This window comes from Phoxinus phoxinus (assembly GCF_949152265.1).
Source record: "Phoxinus phoxinus genome assembly, chromosome: 9".
Classification (NCBI taxonomy): Eukaryota; Metazoa; Chordata; class Actinopteri; order Cypriniformes; family Leuciscidae; genus Phoxinus; species Phoxinus phoxinus.
Window position 1 is genome coordinate 3870239 of NC_136884.1, and position 19146 is coordinate 3889384.

The 19146-nt window shown below is 40.0% G+C and overlaps 1 protein-coding gene and 1 long non-coding RNA gene across 12 annotated transcripts in view; one reads left to right on the forward strand and one right to left on the reverse strand.

The window, feature by feature from the left end:
* The window catches only part of foxp2 (forkhead box P2), a 101975-nt gene that overhangs the window by 57262 nt on the left and 25567 nt on the right, over window positions 1–19146 (reverse strand). For 2 of the 11 annotated variants that reach the window (XM_079622314.1, XM_079622310.1), the window contains exon 4: window positions 170–347. The exons of 2 other annotated variants lie outside the window; for them this stretch is intronic. In XM_079622314.1, coding sequence (XP_079478440.1) covers window positions 170–337 — 168 coding nt within the window. In that variant the 5' untranslated portion in view covers window positions 338–347. Of the gene's footprint in view, window positions 1–169; window positions 348–5107; window positions 5233–7727; window positions 8166–8778; window positions 8887–19146 lie in introns of those variants that run through there. 7 more of the 11 variants (XM_079622313.1, XM_079622307.1, XM_079622312.1 and 4 more) reach the window with 6 other exon arrangements.
* LOC307003627 lies at window positions 8403–11120 on the forward strand. The gene is made up of 4 exons (XR_013798761.1): window positions 8403–8615; window positions 9361–9448; window positions 9615–9836; window positions 10488–11120. It is a non-coding gene; the product is annotated as an uncharacterized lncRNA (long non-coding RNA).

Below are 19146 nucleotides of genomic sequence, written 5' to 3' on the forward strand. Positions count from 1 at the left end.
AGTTCCTGTCTAAATGCACACAACTGAAGGGTGTCAGTCAAAAAGCTGCCTGCTGAGTCTAGTGTGAAGCCAGCGAGAGAGAGAGAGAGAGAGAGAGGGAGGGAGGGAGAGAGAGGCAGAGAGAGAGCGCGGCGGATGACAACGGACGGGGGGGAGAGACGTAACTTACCTGCTGTTGTTGCAGATGCAGCAGCTCGACTGCGCTTACTTCACTGCTCGTCTCCCCACTTGATCTTCCATCTCTACTGCCAGCATCTAATTGGCTGCTTAGGCTGCTCATTCCATTTTGACTCATTGAACTGTTGCTTATTGTCTCATTGGCCGACTCCTGCATCATGACTTAATACCTAGAAGTGATTAAGAGGCACCGGTTAAGGCTCTTGTTACAATCCCCTTTAGTTGCCTCCTAAAAAAAAAGGGGGGGTAAAAAAGAAAAAGGAAAAATGGGGGCGAGAAAGAAAAAAAAAAGCTTTCCATTATCAACCCCTGCTCCCTTTGCAAATTAAAGCATTTAACGGGGGGAGGGGGAGGAATTATGCATTCACTGTGTAAATGAAGCAATACAAAGAGATGCACGATTGCACGTTTCTTCCTGCCTTTTATTGTTTCTATTTTATATTTCACTCATTTTAATTGTATTTGTTTTTGGCATGTCGACCATCCCACACATCACAAATGGTGTTTAAAAATAAATTCCAAGTGTGACTTCAATGCTGTGTGAATCATTTCCAAAGGAACATGTTTGAAATATACCATGTAAGAAACGTCCTTTTTTTTTTCCTGTTCGAATGTCTTAAAATATCCCCGATGCGTCTCGACTGAACGGAGTTGCTTAATGACGCACAGCTAATCATGCAAAATTAAAATTTGGTACAGGAGGTGAGGGGAGAAGAGGGGGAATTACAAATCACATGCTTCTGTACTGTGATGAACGATATAATGGTCTTTTCTTTTAGCTAAAGCAAAATAAAATTTGCCTGCTAGTCAAATGAGGAGAGAGAAGAAAAAAAAAAATCTTATGTCACATATAGGGTAGTTTTTTCCCTCCCTTTTATTTTAATCACATACTCAAATATTCATTACTTCCGTATATTTAGCGGCGTCCGCCGAGCACAATTAAAATTCAAACAGAACAAAAATCGCACACGTCAATTTTTACCCAGGCACATAAATGAAAAGATATTAAATTAATTTCCACTGGCATCTATTGGAAATCAAAACAGAGGAGAGTGGTGGATGCCACAAAAAAAAATCACGAATATCACTAATGATTGTGCTAAAAACAGCATAAATTATGCATATTACCTCTTCTCTGGTAATAAATGTTTTATCATTTTCCCTGCATAAATGTTGTGTACGTTCACAGGAACCCTGGCAAGATCTGTGGAGATCACTGCAATAAATAAAAGAATCGTCCGACCCAACAAACGCAATTCAAGGTGTGTTCTGCATAGCTAATAAACCCACAAGAGCCTTAATACACACACAGAGACACACGTCTCCTCCGTCATTCACATATTCATCCAACCCCCCTCCTCTCTTCCCCTTACACATTTTGTTTCTCTCAGAAAATGATGACGGGCCGTCTCATATTTCAGCGCATTGAAACATAAACAATATTAATTACGCTAATGGCAAGCATGCACAATAAAATATCCCTAATCTCGTGTAATGTTTAGAGGGGATTGCTTTTTCCTGCAACACTTTCATTTATTTCCCTGACAGCTCCGCCATCCTTCTTTCCACAGATTAAACACATCAATTTTGTCACCTGCTACGTACGGACAATTAGCAGCGATCTTTGAACGAGAGCGTACAGTAGCTCGACAGCCGAGCCATGAAAAAAAAAAAAAAAGAAAGAAAGAAAGAAAGAAGAACGCCACTAATCAAACGCACGACACAACAAAGACATAGTCTTCTAATCCACGGCTGCTTTTCAGATCAGCAAATGACATTTAACGGCTCGGCTTGTGTTTTATGAGAAACACAAGAAGGAAAAATGTATATATATTTTTTTACATTTATTTAGTAAGTACACCTCTGGTCAAACAACTACAAAAGTGCAGAAGATTAACAGACAAGGAGAAAGAGAGAGAAATAAGCAGAGAGACACACACACACACACACAGTGTGTTCTCTCCTGAAGAAACACAAAGCTGCCGTAGAGATTAGGCGACTAATAAGTATTCAAATTAGGCATAAATTTTACATGCCCAATGTTTAAAATATTCAGAGAAGGGCCTCTTGATTGCCTTTACGCGAATTTTATGAACAACGTAATGGAGTGTTTTTTAATGCCACAATGAAGGAGACTAAAAAGTGAGGTATGAGTTTAGGACACTGTTCCTAATCCAAAGTGTGTGTGTGTGTGGGGGGGGGGGGGGGGATGCTAATTAAAATTACATTTCAGATCACTGTAATCCCAGTTTGCACTCTAGAAAATTAAAATATGACTTCTATGAAAACACAAACTGATTATTCCCAGAATTAAACACACATGTTTTTAAATAACTAAAGAACAGATTACATTTTGATGTAATATTTGGAAAAAAAAGAAGCAAAGATTTTTTTTTTTCATTTCAAATTTGGTTTCGGGTTTAATGACGCGGAATACTGATCCTGTCATTATAGAAACACACATTATTAACACTGTATCCTCTAAATCCACATGATCCACAACTGGCGTGTAGGTGTCTAACTGAACGTAATGCTCATGCAGATGTATGCAAAGTGTATTCAGAGAGATCAGGTGCTGCTTTAACCTTAATGACAGCGGTGAGATAAATTAATTAGCCATCTGAAGGCAGCATCCAAATCTGCCAATTACAATGTCAATTAGAAACACATCCTCGCTCGCGATCGTTTCCACGCGATGGAGCGGACGCGAGGAGGGTGGGTGGTTTGCGCGTCTGAATGACACTGAGTGAAGGAGAGAGTTTAGTACGGGACTGTACCGCCGGAGAGAGATGGACGGAGCGAGAGGGAAAGAGAGAGAGGGAAGAAAGCCAGCACCCAAAGTCTGTCTTCATTCGATTGCATGACCCTCGTTTCTCCGTCTCTGACCCTCGAGACCGACCGCCTGTCACTATAACACACTGATTTTCCCTAAAAACCCACTGGGGTCGAGGGTTCGTGCTATTGGAACAATATTTACAGCCCTCGCTGTACTCCTAGTGTGGAAAAGCTCCGGTCCATTTGACACGGGAAAAATTGGACGAGTCCTAAAACACATTTCAGAGAGTCGCTGTGATAAACACAGCTTGTGAGCCGTTATTACCCATATCATCTCGATAACAGTCATAATCTAAAGGGAAATCTGTGCTGGTGTGTATTCAGGAAGGTTGATAAAAACCAAATCGCTCCATTTCTGGAATAAAAGATGTTATTTGGATCTGTTTCTTTTCTCGCTGTGTGTGTTTTTTTGTGTGCTTTAAACGCTGTAACAGTACCAGGCGTGCGATTCCTTTCTGGCTGTGCAAATGTTTGCTCTCGAATCGTAGGCTGTGCAAATCTGTCCTTTCCATCAGGTGAAAAAATCCCAGACAGGATCCTGACAACGCATTCAAGGGCTACGCCTGTGATTTCGGGTGGGTGGGTTAGCAAAGAAAGGTGTGGGGAGGGAAAGCCACAAATATAGCCCAGATGTTTCTCATATACACACACACACACACACACACATCATGAAGGAGTAAAGTTACTCATGCTTGTTTGAGCTGATCTGATTTTACAACCGCAAATGTTGCCTCATTATCAAACGTAGCACCCTTCTTATCGGGGCTCGGATATCAATTCTGAGTTCTCCATCATCTAAGGCGCTCGGAAACCGCGGGACGTTTTAGACAAGTCGCTGAAAAGGGGCACCAGAGGCTGCAACTGTGACATTAACACACACACACACACACAAAAGTCATCCACTTCATTTTTCCCCTCCCGTGGAAACCGGCAGCCCTGTCCCCTGATAGGACGACCAGAAGAGACCTGAAAAAGAGCTTGATGATTATTTCAGGGAGGCATAGGAAAGGCAGACTCTGTGATCCAAGAAGACTAGTCATTATCAGTGCATTGCTCAGGTGCCCGGAATCCTAACATTGCAAGGAAAGAAAAGACGAGGAAAAAAAAACTAAAAATTACATTTCACAGTCTGCTAGCTTCACTCGCTCTGATTCAGTTAAGATATGGATACCATTTAAAATAATCACAAATTCTGTGCTCCACTGAAATTAATTCATCATTGCCATAAGTTACAATGCATACAAAATAAAGCAGCGCGGCGCTCCACTATTCTCCAATATTTAACAGTCGGGAATGCTTAATAAATCAAAATGGCACATTTCAAAAACGATGATGCAAAGTTGGAATTTCGTCCGGTGCATCTGTACAACACGTGAAATGGAGAATATGATAATTAAAAAGGCCACTGAACACCTGAAAAAATGCAGTCTTAAAGTTAAACAACGCATGCCAGCAGTCCTTTTTGGCTCTTAGGGGTCACCGTACACCGTTAATGACTCTCCTCTAAACCTGAATGTAATATTACAGGCCCCCTCTTCTCAGACAGAGGGATTTCAAAGCCATTCACAATGGACGAGATTACAGAGTAGAAAGAGCATGAGGGAAATCATATTTATACCACGAGTTCAAAAATGAAAAGGGAGGATGAATACATCGCTTTTCAGGATTAATAGTATGCAAAGTAACCGAATCAAGTGTTGTTATCAGTGGTAAAATGAGAACACATTCAAGAAAAGATTTCAATTCATCGTTTCGCTCATGATAAATAGACCATCTGTGATTCGATTCATTCAGCGCTGAATGTTCAGAACTTAATTCTAGGCTATTTACATTAAAAGTAGGAGAAAAGAAAGAGGGGGAAAAAAGCACAGACTGAGGGGGACAAAAGAACACTGCGATAAATCCCGGAGAAGCTCTGAAACAAAACCAAATCCTTGAGAAAAAAACAAAAACATACACAATTCATAAATGCTAAACACGTTGTGACCTACAAAGCCGGAGATTCGGTTCAGATTTCCCAGCGCTTCCGGGGGGGGAAAAAAAGAGAGAAAAGTGAGTGAGTGTCTCAAGTCTTTCCATTTGATTCAAATTTTACCCAGCAAGCACCTCCCTCTCGGACGAAAGCAGCTCCAAACGCGGGTGACAAGACAGTGACGCTGGTATCTCATCAAGCAGTCCCCGCGCCTGCATTTTGGGTAATTTCTTTAATTAACTCAACCCACCTAATCACCAGTAATTGACCTATAAAAGTAGGAGGCCCCATTGTCTGCTCCAATCATCTTTGGCAGGAGGAGACAGTCTCTCCCTCGCTCTCTTTCTCACTATTTATCCATCTTCTTTCACTATTTACCTGCCTCAAAACGCATATTTCATTTCATTTCGTGCCGCAATTATCCTTTGTGACACCGGCTGCGTGTGGGGCGAGATTAAAAGGCTTGGGGTGGAGGGGGCAAGCGTGCCCGGGACACGCGGCCGCGTTAACGACCGTCCCGGCCCCGCCGTCGCCACACAGACACGAACTCAGAGAGACATAGCTCATGGTGACGTTTCCACTTATTTGAGGCTGATTAGGGTCATTATGTCCCACTGCTCTGATTTATGTTGTCATTCTTTCGGCCCGGTCCTGCATCGATAGATCTTAATGAATTGGTAAATAAGGGTGAAGATTACACTTGACAACACCGCAACATTTCTCATTCATACCCGACAAGATTTATGTAACCAATTAGGGCGGTAACAGGCGAGATTGGTCGAGAGAAAAATAATCTTTCCCGAGGAAAATTACCCAGAGTCTAAAACCTCGACAAAATAGATAATGGGCAGTCTTTAAGGGAGACTTAGTCACAGAGCGAGAGCCTGGGCTGAAGGGTTCTCAGAAGTGCATTTAAAGAGGGAAGCGGCTCTTGTAGGACTTTCAAATTGATTTTTTTTTCTTCAAAATTCAACCACAAGACTGCAGGAACATGAGCACACACGCACACGCACACGCACACACACACACACACACACACACACACACACACACACACACACACACACACACACACACACACACACACACACACACACACACACACACACACTAACTAATCAGCCACCATCTGCATGTCCAAACCAGAGGCCATGAAATCAATGGGTTAAAAATTAACCTCTCACCAACAAAGAAGCACTTTGATGTGCAAATGTGAACTCAAGGAGGTAGATTGCAAACTAGTACAATGCACATAAAAGAAAAAAAAAAATACAAATCAATCGTTTCTCCATGACTTCACTGTGTGATGATGCCTCGACTGAAGAAATCATTTGCATTTTTTAATAGTCTGGTATTTCAATTATTTAATTTACATCTGTGCGGTGTGAGTAACCAGTCGACTCATTTCGCATTAAAATATCAGATAAAAAAGGCTGATCATCAATGAGCGCAGACAGGCCGAGGAGAACCCGGAGGGACGTGGGAGAACAGAGGGAGGAAAACGAGAGTGATGCTGGCGTCGTCTCATCCAGCTTCTCCCTTCAAGCACATGCAAATAAGGCTGTGATGCTTAACTGCATCATTTATGGGGATAATAGCGGCATCATCATTACGGGACTCAAATTAAATTACATCACAATTAGCATAACAAAGTGATTGGTTAAACTTTCAAAACAAATAACCGCCTCGGCTAATGAGCGATGTTAATTGGCATGGGCTCTTTCAAAAAAAAAAAAAAAAAAACGTAGGTAAACGTGTTTTTGTTTTTGTTTTTTTTTAATTCATATTTTTCTTTTTTTTGTATTTTTTTTTCTTTTTATTTGTTTTTGGAGAGGGTATAAAAGGAGGCATGAAAAAAAAGTTCAGCGAGGGGATTTGCGTCATAAAAAAAACACCAAATATGCAGCATTTAATTTGATCACACTAAACAAGCTATTACAATCAGACTCAGGAGAACAATGTAAATTATCCATGTGATTCTCCATATGTACTAATCACCCAGCTCATTATGCATCAGGGTATTAAATTATAAAAAAGACAACGTCCACATTCCAGCACAAAGCCATATAAAAACTTAATAATATGCTCACAATAGCCCTATAGTGAGCGCCGCTCGCCCTTATGAATATTTAAGTAAACAAATTGTCTGCCCGCCTTTGCTAGGGATAATTAGTACTCGAGGGCTAATCATTTGACTGACCCCACCTCCAAAATGGGACAGGCTCGTTGAAGTTTTAGGAGACTATGAAATCTTAACTCTTTCAAATTAAAAAAGAAAAAAGGAAAAAAGAAATAAACATGTAAAACTAATTACTCTTTTACAATTATAAGCCTGCTAAAAAATTCCAATAGCTGCTCACAAAAATATTGAATTGCTAATATACAGAAAATAAAACCATAAAAAGCACTCAAATGATTTAATTTCCCATCAGCACACTATAAACTCCACAAACACTTCACTTCAAATAAAATCACCTACTAGGCAAAGTCAAATCACACGAGAAACACACACACACACTCACACACACTTAACGGCACGCGCACACACACCCGCACAAAACCACATTCATTATCGTCATTGCCATTATCACCAGCAATTAACCCACAGATGAAAGCAGCCCACAAACCCAGCCGGAGAATGCCTTAAGCCTTGAGGAATGACAGCGAGACTGAAAAGTCCCGATGGATGGGTGAAAGTAGGAAAGCATGGATGGATGGATAGAGGAAAAGGTGGTTTTATTACCTGCAGGTGAGCAGTGTGGTACGGCAAGCTGGACAGGGTGTTTCGCGGAGAGTCGTGCATCACGGGGAAGAGCGTGCGATTATCAGTGTCATCACTCCAACTGTGTTTATACAGACTCGCATCATAAACAAGCGCCTCTTTGGCCCCGTCCCTCACGCGTCGCTCATGCATACTTAAATCGGCAGTGCACCCATTAAAAAAAACGACCCCTATCTCCTGACAATTATTCCTTCATCTCCACTTGTCACCAAGCAATTACGACAGCGCGCAGACAGGGCCCAATAGGAGACGCGGGGCTTTGGGAAGCAGAGCGACCGGCCGGGAACGAAGGGAGGTGATGAAAAAAGTGCCTAAAATGGAAATGTGTCGCCCTGACCCGGAGCTTTTCTGCCTTTTGTGACGCACTGGAAATACTGGCATCATTAGCATTAAATCTCTAAAATTCTCCAAAAATGCAACTAATCATTGCAAATTTTCCTGCATCTCTGCTTCCTCTTAAAATGCTCTTCAAAAATGTGTTACTCTCCCTCTTTTTCTTTCTTTCTTTCTTTAAAAAAAAAAAGGAAGTCTTTCGTCTTGCTGACTGAGTTGCTGAGTGAAAGAAGCGAGTGTGTGTGAGAGAGAGTGTGTGTGTGTGTGTGTGTGTGTGACCATGCGCACCAGCGTCTGAGCGCTCCCTCACAGCCTGCGCGCGGAGCCGGGGACTCGGATCGCTCTCCGCCAGACGCCTCTCGCAGCTCTCATTTGAGCGCGCGGCTCACCACACACGCACGCACGCTTTCTATCTCTCCTTCTCCTCTTTTTCTCCTGCATTCGGACTCCAACCGAGAGGGGATTTAACACACGCGGCCAGCTGTGGAGGACGTCCAGAGCCCCCAAAAACGCGAGGTATGTGTGCCTGCCTTTTTGAAAAATTCATTCTAGCTTGAATGAGATTAGCAAGCATGTGACCTTCTCAAAGAAAGGGGGCGACGAAAGTCTGCAAACAAACTAGTGAGCTTAGCGTTTTCTAAAATAAAAACCACAACGGCCAGGAAAAAAATTAACCTACCTTTTGAGAAACGACACACAATCCCACTCCCCGAAGGTAGATGCATTTGAAAATGTTCTTAGAAGCCTTGAAGCAATAACTTGCATCAAATATGAGGAATAGGATGCCACTGGTAGGCAACAGCATCAGAGCAAGAAAAAAAAATAGGAGAGGGGGGGGGGGGGAGTGGGGGGTACGAAGAACGAATGAAAGAAAAAAACTAGCTGACGTTCACTGTCAAAGCCATCATTAGAGAACTATTTACAGCGGTATTTACGTGAGCATTGCAGAGCGCCTCTTGCCCGATCACGTCCGAGAAACCCACGGCATTTTTACGCCTGTAATTAAAACAAATCAAGCAGACCTCTGATTGTTTTGGCACCCGAGGACTAATCGTACACAAAAATCAGTGGTTTGATTGTCAGGGTGGGGAGGTGTGTGTGTGTGTGTGTGTGTGTGTGTGGGGGGGGGGGGGGGGTGGCACTTCTTTTCGCTGTGTTTCCTTTTTTTTCCTTTCGAGATGGATGATAGGGCTACTTTAGCAAGTTGAGTGATAGTGTGGTGGAAATAATAAATAAATACGCCTGCTGCTTTCCTTATTAGGTCAAACTAACCCCCAAAAAGTCCTTACGAGGGAAATATTTGAGCGAGGAGGGAGAAAAAAGAAGAAGCTTGGTAACCACTTTAGAAGGTTTGCAAATTTGCCTTTACAGATGTTAATCGTGATTATTTGCACTATTTACTGACTGTTGTCAAACCCTCAAAATCTTTCGCTCTCGTATCTGTGGTATTGTCATCGACTGAACTAATGGTGTTTGTCAACCCCTTTTCTCGTTCTCTCACCCCGCATGCCACAGATGTTTCTCCTAGCAGTTCCCGCAGACAGGAATCCGCTCACAGAGACGAGCGCCACGCTCTCCCCCAGGAGAGGAGCACAAAGGCCAGTCTGCACGCGGCAGATGCAAAATCGAGTCCATCTGCTGCAGGCTTCCCATCTCCACATGGAGAGTGAAAAGTGAGGGTCGTTGGGAAGCGTTCGCGTTGACGTCGCAGGAACGCGAGCGAGGAACCAGCTGTTGGTAAACGGGGGAGACGTGAACGAGCAGATTTTAAATACAAAAGACTGACGTTGATGCTTTTTGCACGTGGTTTATATGAAAATGGACGGCTAAACAATTATATATTTCAAACTGCCAGAAAAATCAAGTGTAGGTCTGAAAAAAAAAAAAAAATTATGTTGTGAATAATCCACCCAAGCCAAGCATGACACATTCATTTAGTTAAAAATAAAACTAGCCGTAAGACCACCTGAAATCCTCGCTCTGAAGTCTGAACATGATTTAACAAGCTCCAAGTACGTCTACCAGCTCTACTTGAACATATTTTAACTGTATGATATCATTAGATACCATTGAGCTCGAGCCAAAATGTTTCTAGGCCTCCGCCACTCCAGACCAGGGCAAACGCTCAATGAGGAAGTGTAAAAGGCATGGAAGGCTTCCAGATCCTGGCGTCACATGAATCGCGTCTAATGCATCATATTTATATTTCGCCTCAATCGCTAAGGGTTACATCGTGCTGTAACCTTCACTTCACGAGACAAACAGGCCGATTTAGCTTTTAGCGCTTGATAGCTGTTCTCAGTTCTCGCTCCTATCAGGTTTTATTCTGTCTGTCTCTCACTTAACTCTCTCTCTCTCTCTCTCTTTACTCCCCTCCTCATTTCACAGGGCTTTGGACTGCAAGGTCAATGAGGACAAACAATTCCAGCAGCGTCTCTCGAGCGCACGCAGAAGAAAGTGTCGGTTGAGGGGGGATGGACTCGCGTGACGGCAGCGGTGGCAGAGTTGGTGTCTCTGAGCGCTGGCATCATTTCCATGGCAACCCCTCTAACTATTAATTTTCAATTAAAGCAGACACAAAACGTCCTGCCCCGAGACTAGGGAAGGTGTCAAGAGCACACTGGGGGAAACCAGGGCTTTTTGAAGCAAATGACACTACTGGGCTTGTTCATAGTGACACAAATCACACCACTGAGCATCTAAGCACTGTTTTTTATTTCACAATCACACCAGTTACAACACCAAAACCACAACTGAAACTCATGCATGCTAAATATCAGCAATTGATAAGATAACGATTGAAAATGTTAGCATTATCATCTCTATTATGTCCCTTGGTTGTTTAACAGAGGTGTTACCTCCCCCTTGTGTCAGTTTTAAAATCTGACAGGATTGTCAATTGCAATAAAAGCTTAAGGTTACAATTTTTGCTGAATTTTAAGTAAATATGGTGTCAAATAATGTACACAAACCTAATTTGCAGCCATTCAATTGTACTATATATAAAGTTGGGATCACTAGAAATATGATTTTTTTTGTACAAATTATACAAATCGAGTTAACATGCATGAACTCCACTATAATACTTGATTATGGTTGTCCACGTGTGGAGATGATCCAAATTAATCCTGAAATATGACCGTCTGTACAATCACATGATCATGGTTTCAAATTTGCATATTTAATTAGTGACCTATATACGGTGTGTGTATATATATTATATATATATATATATATTTTTTTTTATGCAAAACTTAGATTAGATTTTTAATTCCATGCATTTTCAATGTGAACTTTACAAGTAGTAGCATAAGCCTCACAGTATATGGGTATTATATCAGCCACCCTGCTCTCTAGATATCAGCATCAGCCCATGAAAGACTCCTACCGGTTGACCACCACTAAAACCACTAAAGACTGAGCTCACAGCAGATTACGCTGAGCTAGTGTGCACTCACTGGGAGTCTGATGTGTGTTTCAGGCCTCACAGAAAGGCCGGCAGCATTAAAGCTGTTCTCTGGCTGGAGAGTTATCCACTTGAGCTCATCACCGCCTCCGATGCATTCGGCTGATGACTGAGCCTGTGGAACGCACTTGACGCTTGTAAACAGCCCTAATAAACTCTCAGCCGTGGGTCTGCGTGTATACAGAACATATACATGCACAGGATTTTTCAATAAGAACACTGCAAATTACACAGTATAAGTCCCTAATGAGTCAATAACCTCCTGCGTGGTCACCTAACAGAAGTTTTAGTTCCCCCTTGTGTCAAAATCTACAAACAGCATGACCAACAACAACAATATATATATATATATATATATATATATATATATATATATATATATATAGCATTCATGTAATTACAGTCTATCTTTTTTTTTCCATTAAATTATGACGTATTATTTTACGTAAGCATATTATATATACCTATATGAGTAATATATTGCCCATTGACCATCCTGACATGTACAAAACAGAAATAGATCATCCACTAATATTTATTAGTTACACTTTTTTTTAAGGTGACGTACTTACATTGTACTTACTCAAATAATTACTTGTAATTTTTGCATAATTGACTGTTATAGTAAGTACATGTAGTAACGCGTACGTCACCTTAAATAAAGTGTTACCTATTAATTTTTCAAATGTATGGTAAAAAAAGCTTATTTTAGTTTTTAGCTCAAGATTGTTGCATCTGTGGTTATTCTTACCATTTCTCAAGGCAAGAAAATCACAGTTCGATCACCATGACTTGATCTATCCATACCCCAATTCTCTTTTTAAGTTACAAAACGTAAAGAAAAAGAGAGATTAATGGCAAACTCATAAGACCGGCCTCTCTTCATCTTAATGATGCTCTTCATCGTCGATCGATATGACCTGAAATGGACCATTAGAGCACAATGATTATATAACAGGCAGCTAAACATTATAATATACTGTACTTAAGCGCCGCGGTATCCATGGCAACCTCCTTTTGCCTTGCATGGCGGAACCTTAATGAAGTCCTATTAAGTAGCCTATAATGATAGTGTCCAAATGTATTTGCATATATACTTCAGTAGGCAAGGGAGGGGGATGCAAGCAAAGCTCAACAATCACAAGAGCGCAAGATAAGATGTGCGTTTAATCCACAGCATTACTCTGAAAATAACAACCCCGAGTCTCAAAGAGCTCAGAGTCGTAACGCACATCAAAATAAGCCGCTATCTGCGCCGGTAAATACGCTACGTTTGGTGGCACCTCCATTAAAAAGCTAATTAAGCTCAGGGGCCAGGAGCGAGGCGGGGGCCGGCTTCAGCTCAGAGGATCCCTGTGCAGGATTCCTCACATGTGACTTTCATATTGCGACCCTGGCCGGACGCCCGACAGGACATCCCAGAGAGAGTGTTTGCTCGACTCAATATCAACAGGCGCAGCGAGCGGCCCCAGGAAAAGGGCCCTGCCTTCAGTTCCTATTGAAAACAAACCAGTGCGCACTCATCAATGCACAGCGCCAGCAGCCGCGGCGAACACTCGGCGATGTTCTCGCTTTCTCCGTTTAATGATACCTGCTCCACTCTAGCATCTGTAGGGAGGATTGAAGTATACATTTCAGTGGAGAAATAAAAGAGATCGAAATGACAGAAGTCAGACAGTTCAAGCTGACCGGCCACTTCAAACAGAAAGCCCCGCAGAACGAGACAGACACTCCAGGTTAAATTGGCTCTTCTGTGTCTACCCTTAAAATGTGGGCTCCTTCAAAAGCGCATTTGAATTAGATGAGTTGATGAAATCAAAGACTTGACTGTGTGGGTAAATTTATACAAGCAAGTGCAGCTCACAGCAGTTTACCTGTTATGCGGCAGGTTGGCGGCAGATGAAAGCAAACTGAATGGCAGCCGACTTCCTCTCCCGCTCGAGAGATATTATCATACTGTAAAGGCTGTAATTTGTATTAGCGTGGCATTGTTGGAGATACGCAGGTAATGGGTATTTGATGCGCTCGGAGCTGCCAAACTTGTAATAAGATGAAAGGCAACATGACAAGCACTCAACGATGACCACGTTTGTCAACATGACAACAACAAAAAAATCTAAAAACAATCATACATTTCGTCTTTTAGACTCTTAAACAACTCAAAAGATTAAAGACGGGAGGAAAAAAAACATTGATTATTGAGACGCAAAATAAAGAAAACTGGGTCTTTTGTACATTTCGTGTTTATCATCATGACAAAAAACCCTCTAAAAACAGCCATACTTTAGACTTCTAAACAACTCAAAAGATAAAAGACGGGGGGTTAAAAACATAGATTATTGTGGCGAAAAATAAAGAAATCAGTTTTGGTTAAAAATGTAACATGTTTGTCAACAAGACAAAAATAAACAAACAATCCCTCTAAAACCGGTTATGCCTTTGTTTTTTTTAAAGACTCTTAAACAACAGAAAAGATAAAAGACAATCTTTGTAAAAAAAGAAAAAAGAAAACAATACGTTTAATAAATGGTTTTACACAAAAACATTTAACGCAACACTTATCAAAATCAACACAAAAATATCTATTTTTATAACACGAAAGGATTTTGCTCTGTCTGCATAATTCTTTATTCTTCTAATTAAAATACATCAAGTTACCTAAGAATTTACTACTAAAATACAAAGTATCACGCCTAGCTTTCTTTATTTTCCATTTCCGTTGTTGCCAGGGTGTTGCTATGTGGCTTTTAAGGTGTTACTTAGCAGCACAAATCAAGAAGCCAAAATCCATCCCAAGTACATTTACTTGGAAACATAGCACTTTGCGTACTTCTGCCAAATAAGACTGAAGTTTAATACTTAGGGTTAGAGGTTTGTTTAAATCACTAACCCCAATATTAATAGATGCTTGAGCATATGGGTCTTAGTCAAATGGTCTTAGTCTGTTAAATTTGCTACTTGAAGGCAGGGTAGGTGATTTGTTCCAGATTTTTTTTGTAATACTGGTTGAAAGCCTCTTCACATCCTGATAGTAATCATTAAGTTTAGTGGTCTAAGTGTATTTATTTCATATGTGGAAGGCGTAGGACCATAAAATGTTCGTCCAATCATTGAATTCGGTCCGAATGTGTGGCTTTGGCGGCGTCTGAAGGGAGGGTGTGGGATCTTAAGCTTTCAAAGCTAGCTTGCTATTGCTAGCCTCTCGGAAAACAAGACCTTTAAAGTGTACAAATTCACACAATCAGATCACAAATACTCCAAAAATTTTTTTTTAAATTCTTTTATGAAATCACAAAGATGGGGGAAAAAGAAAAACAGTGATATAAAGCAGCAGGGAAGTTGGACATATCTTAGCTATTGGGTTCTCACATTACACCAGAACCCCAAAAGTAGCATGAGTTACATCCAATCCAGAGGTTTGATTCTATTCAATCAGACAGAAATTACTTAAAAAAAGAGAGAAAGAATTAATTCAGGAAAATGGAATCCCACCAAAGAATAATAAACTCATTATAAGGACATTTTAAACTTAACCGTTCTCCATGCCACAGCTAATTTAAACCTAATTCTTACTAGCCACTAATTCAGTGGGGGCGGGGATAGGAATTACATCTGGAGGTAATTCGCTGAATGGAGGCTAGCCAAATAAAAAAAAAACATGAGAGAAAGAGGGGCAGGTTTGGCTGAGGGGGTTTTTTGTCTCTGAAATTGCTGAATGTCTTCATAATGCTGTCATCAGACAGGCCAGAGAGGTGTTACTAGCGGGAGAATCAGACAGAGACACTGAAGTCCTGATAAAGGCACCCGGTCCCAGATGATCTGAGTCTAGAGAGGTGGCAGCCCTGTTTGGACTAGACGGTCTCACCCCACCACTGATATTTAAAACATCTCGTGCTGGATCACACGCCTGAACATCTGTGTCAACACATGACAAAATCTGAAGCAGTGAAAAGTTGTTTGGGTGCATCAGACAGCCTGAGAACGCAACTCCCAACCACAATTCGGAGACAAATGGGTGTTTCTTCAACTATAAGCAGTTTTATGGTCGAAAGTTTGATCTTTATTAAAACAGATTTCTTTGTTTTATGAAGGTCACATTAAAACTCTCATAAGCTAGGCACGATTTTATCGTTTTATCCATGTCATAGACCCAAACTTTAAATGTTAAATTATATTAAAAAAACAACAACATAAAAAGTAAAAATTAACAATTCAATTCAATTAATTGAGTAAAAATATTTATATAATTTTTTCAGTCAAATTACGACTGCATCACTATAGCATCATTTCCATAACAATTAATAATTTTGCCTCTAATAAAGTAAAAAATAAACAGTATACTAAATGTACTTGGAGTAATTTTCAATAAATCAATCAATCTGCAACTGTCAAATTATGCAAAAAGTGTGAAAATGTTATTTACACTGTAAACCTGAAATTAACCAGTCAAAATTAACCAAACGAAAGAGTTTATTGTAATTAATAGAAAAAAGTTAAGTGAACTCATTAACTGATTATGTGAAGCTGAACTTAAACTAAATATGTGCAACAGTTCTAGTTCCCAGCATGCTTTGCATCAGACTGCATACTGAGAATACATGTTAAACTTAAGTGTGTTTTTGCACAAGATTAATAGGTTAACCTATATAATGATTAATTGGTTAGGTCGAGGATGGACAGGAACATTTTAAGATTATTGCTGAACCGCATACTATCAAACTACTCTTACTTTTCCTGCCATAGAAAGATATAGTAAAAATAGTATGGTAACGTTACCATATTTCGAATATGTTTATGACATGCAAATGTATAGAGATAGTTTCTTTGCAATATTAAGACATGCAAGTATGATATTGCTACTGCTAGCAGTTAAATGTAAAAGATTTGACTCTATTTGATGTTTATGTAATCAAACTGTATGAGTTGGCTAAGTCAACATTTAATTAGCAATTAACATGTTTGTGTAGAACAAAATATTTTTTTTAAGTTCTACTAACTTAATCATGGAGTTTGACTTAAATGAGGCAACAGAATACCTAATGTTTTTTAGTTCTGTCAACTTACTAGGGTTTAGGGTGTGATTGTGTGCGTTCAAGATACATAAAATGCTGGATGATGGATTTTTAAATGAAAAAAATAAATAATCACCACAAGAAGCTAAGTAAAGGTGGAAATGACATTTGTTGCTCAAGAAAAAAAACGAGTGTGCAAAGTTGAAGAAATACCCACATATTGAACATTAACAACCTGTGAACAAGCAGACAGGCTCCTTGAATAGTTCAGAAACCCTACAAAGACTCAATGTGAAAGACTAAGACTCAATGGTCTCGTTTGTAGGCACGGCAGATACACGTCGGATCTGCTAGAGGTGGGAGAAAATGAAAAGATGGACTCCAATAATCTATAGTGAAAAGTGACTAAAAGAAGACATTTACATTCGACACAGACCCTGACAGCCCCCACCTCAATCCCAACTACCCCCGTGTCCTCTTGAACAGAAAATGTGTTTTCCAAATGAAAATAAACTGAGGCCGGCCAGTTTAAAGCAGTTAAATTCAGGAATATGAGATCAAATAAAGACTCCTGTGGCGGCTGAAAAGAGAAATGAAATCGCTTCTGAGGAGAGATGTACCGGGTAATAAAATCACTCCTTTATATCTTCCTAAACGGCACATGTTCCTGTGGAGTGGTGAAGCTTTGGCGCGGTCGGTCAAAGACAGTATGCAAGTGGCAATTTTTACTTCCTGAAGATCTCCCTACCGATATCCTTCTTCAGTCTTGCGCTCTGCAATTTGGTAGAAATGGCAAACTCTTTTAACGTCGAGTTTGAGGAAAACTTTTGGCCAGAATTGCTTTAACAACATACGGTGAGCGAGAACTCCATATTCCATTAGCCGAGCATAACTGGAGGTCGTAATCAGGTGCCTCCGACGACCCGTTTCCATTATGGTGGGAATGGAGGATGAATACTTGCTCTTGATTGGATGCAGTCAATAGTGCAGAGTGCAAACAAAAAACATCACAGGAACAACCACTTCTCTCTGAATCGCTTCAATTCATCCGCCAGTCCATTGACGGCGGAATTACGGTGCATTACCAAAAACATGTAATTGATTTGCCTTTGAAAAGGTAGCCACAGTAACTTCAGACCACGTTTTAGGCGGCTATATTGAAGGGCATTAGCAAACGGAGGAATACATTATAATTTATAATACAGTGGTTATTAAAGTCCCAATAAAAAGGGTTTAGAGAGTGGAATGATTCACTTATCAGTTTGCTTGTGCGGTACTTAAAAGCAGCCGTCTTCTGTCATTTTAGCCACAAAAAAAAAAAGTAGCCTGTGATGACATTGAAAACAGCACTGCATGTTCAAAATTTCCCCCGAATGCAAATGGTTTCCATTAATTCCTGGAATAGAACAAAATTATAATTGTTTATGCAAAAGGAAAGAAAAAATAAATGAAATGAAATGTAATAAGAGTTCAAAATGGAAGCATTTGCTATGAAACACGCACCAGTCCCAATTTGATTATGAAATACAGGCCAATCAAAAAAAGTGCAACAAACTTATTAAATGGCAACTTCTATTCAAAGTACAAATTGCTCTGTACGGTAAAAAGCTTCGACACATTTTACCAGAAGCCAAAGCTCAGGAAAATGGCTTTTTAAGCCACAATAAGTGTTTTCAAATAAACCAAATAAAATGTTCCCGGAGAATGAGAAGGCTTGAATTAAAACAAAAAGTACAGTTGTACAGACATATATATATGTCAGTCAAAATATAACGTACAACTTCCTGTTTCCAGTTTTTCAGTTGGAGTGGTGTTTATTCTCTTTAGCATGCAGTGGGAACAGTAATTCAGTTCCCTGATCATTCAGATTCAACTTCAGTGAGTTTTTCCTAGCCGGCAAGTATTCAGAGAACTGATTGATTCCCGTGAGTGTGTTATGTCAATGTTTTTAGTTCTAATACGCCAACGTATTTAATGGACGTGATAACATGCGTGAGAGGTGAACTATGTTTGATTTTTGGGTAACTATAAAAAGTGCTTGAGAAGTGCGTTTTGCTCAGTTCATTATACTTTTTTACGGAATTAAGTTCGTTTTTTGGCTTAAATTCTCACAGAATAAAATGTTTGGCTCGTCAAAAATGCTACATTCAGAGGTTACAAATGACTTTTATAACAAAACTCTTTTATTTAAACCCATGAAAATAAAGATCCTGTAGCAAACAATAATGAAAAATCGCAAAAAAAAAAAAAAAAAAAACTGTATTCCATTATTATCCCTTAGCAGTTTTTGACTAAATTATGTATTTTTTCCCCTCTTCTCCGTTTCATTGTAGAATATCATTTTTAGAAGTTTTGATCAATCAAATTGCATTTTAACACGCAATTACAATGTTTACACATGTTGATGTCATTCTGCTGTGCTTTAATTCATTTCTCAGCAGATAGTGAGCATTAATTTATGAATTAATTGATTAACTGCTGTGCTACTCTTATAATGAGTGTTTTCAGCCACGCATTACAGACACAAACACACACGGTCAACACACTGTGTCTGTATAATCTTAGAGGA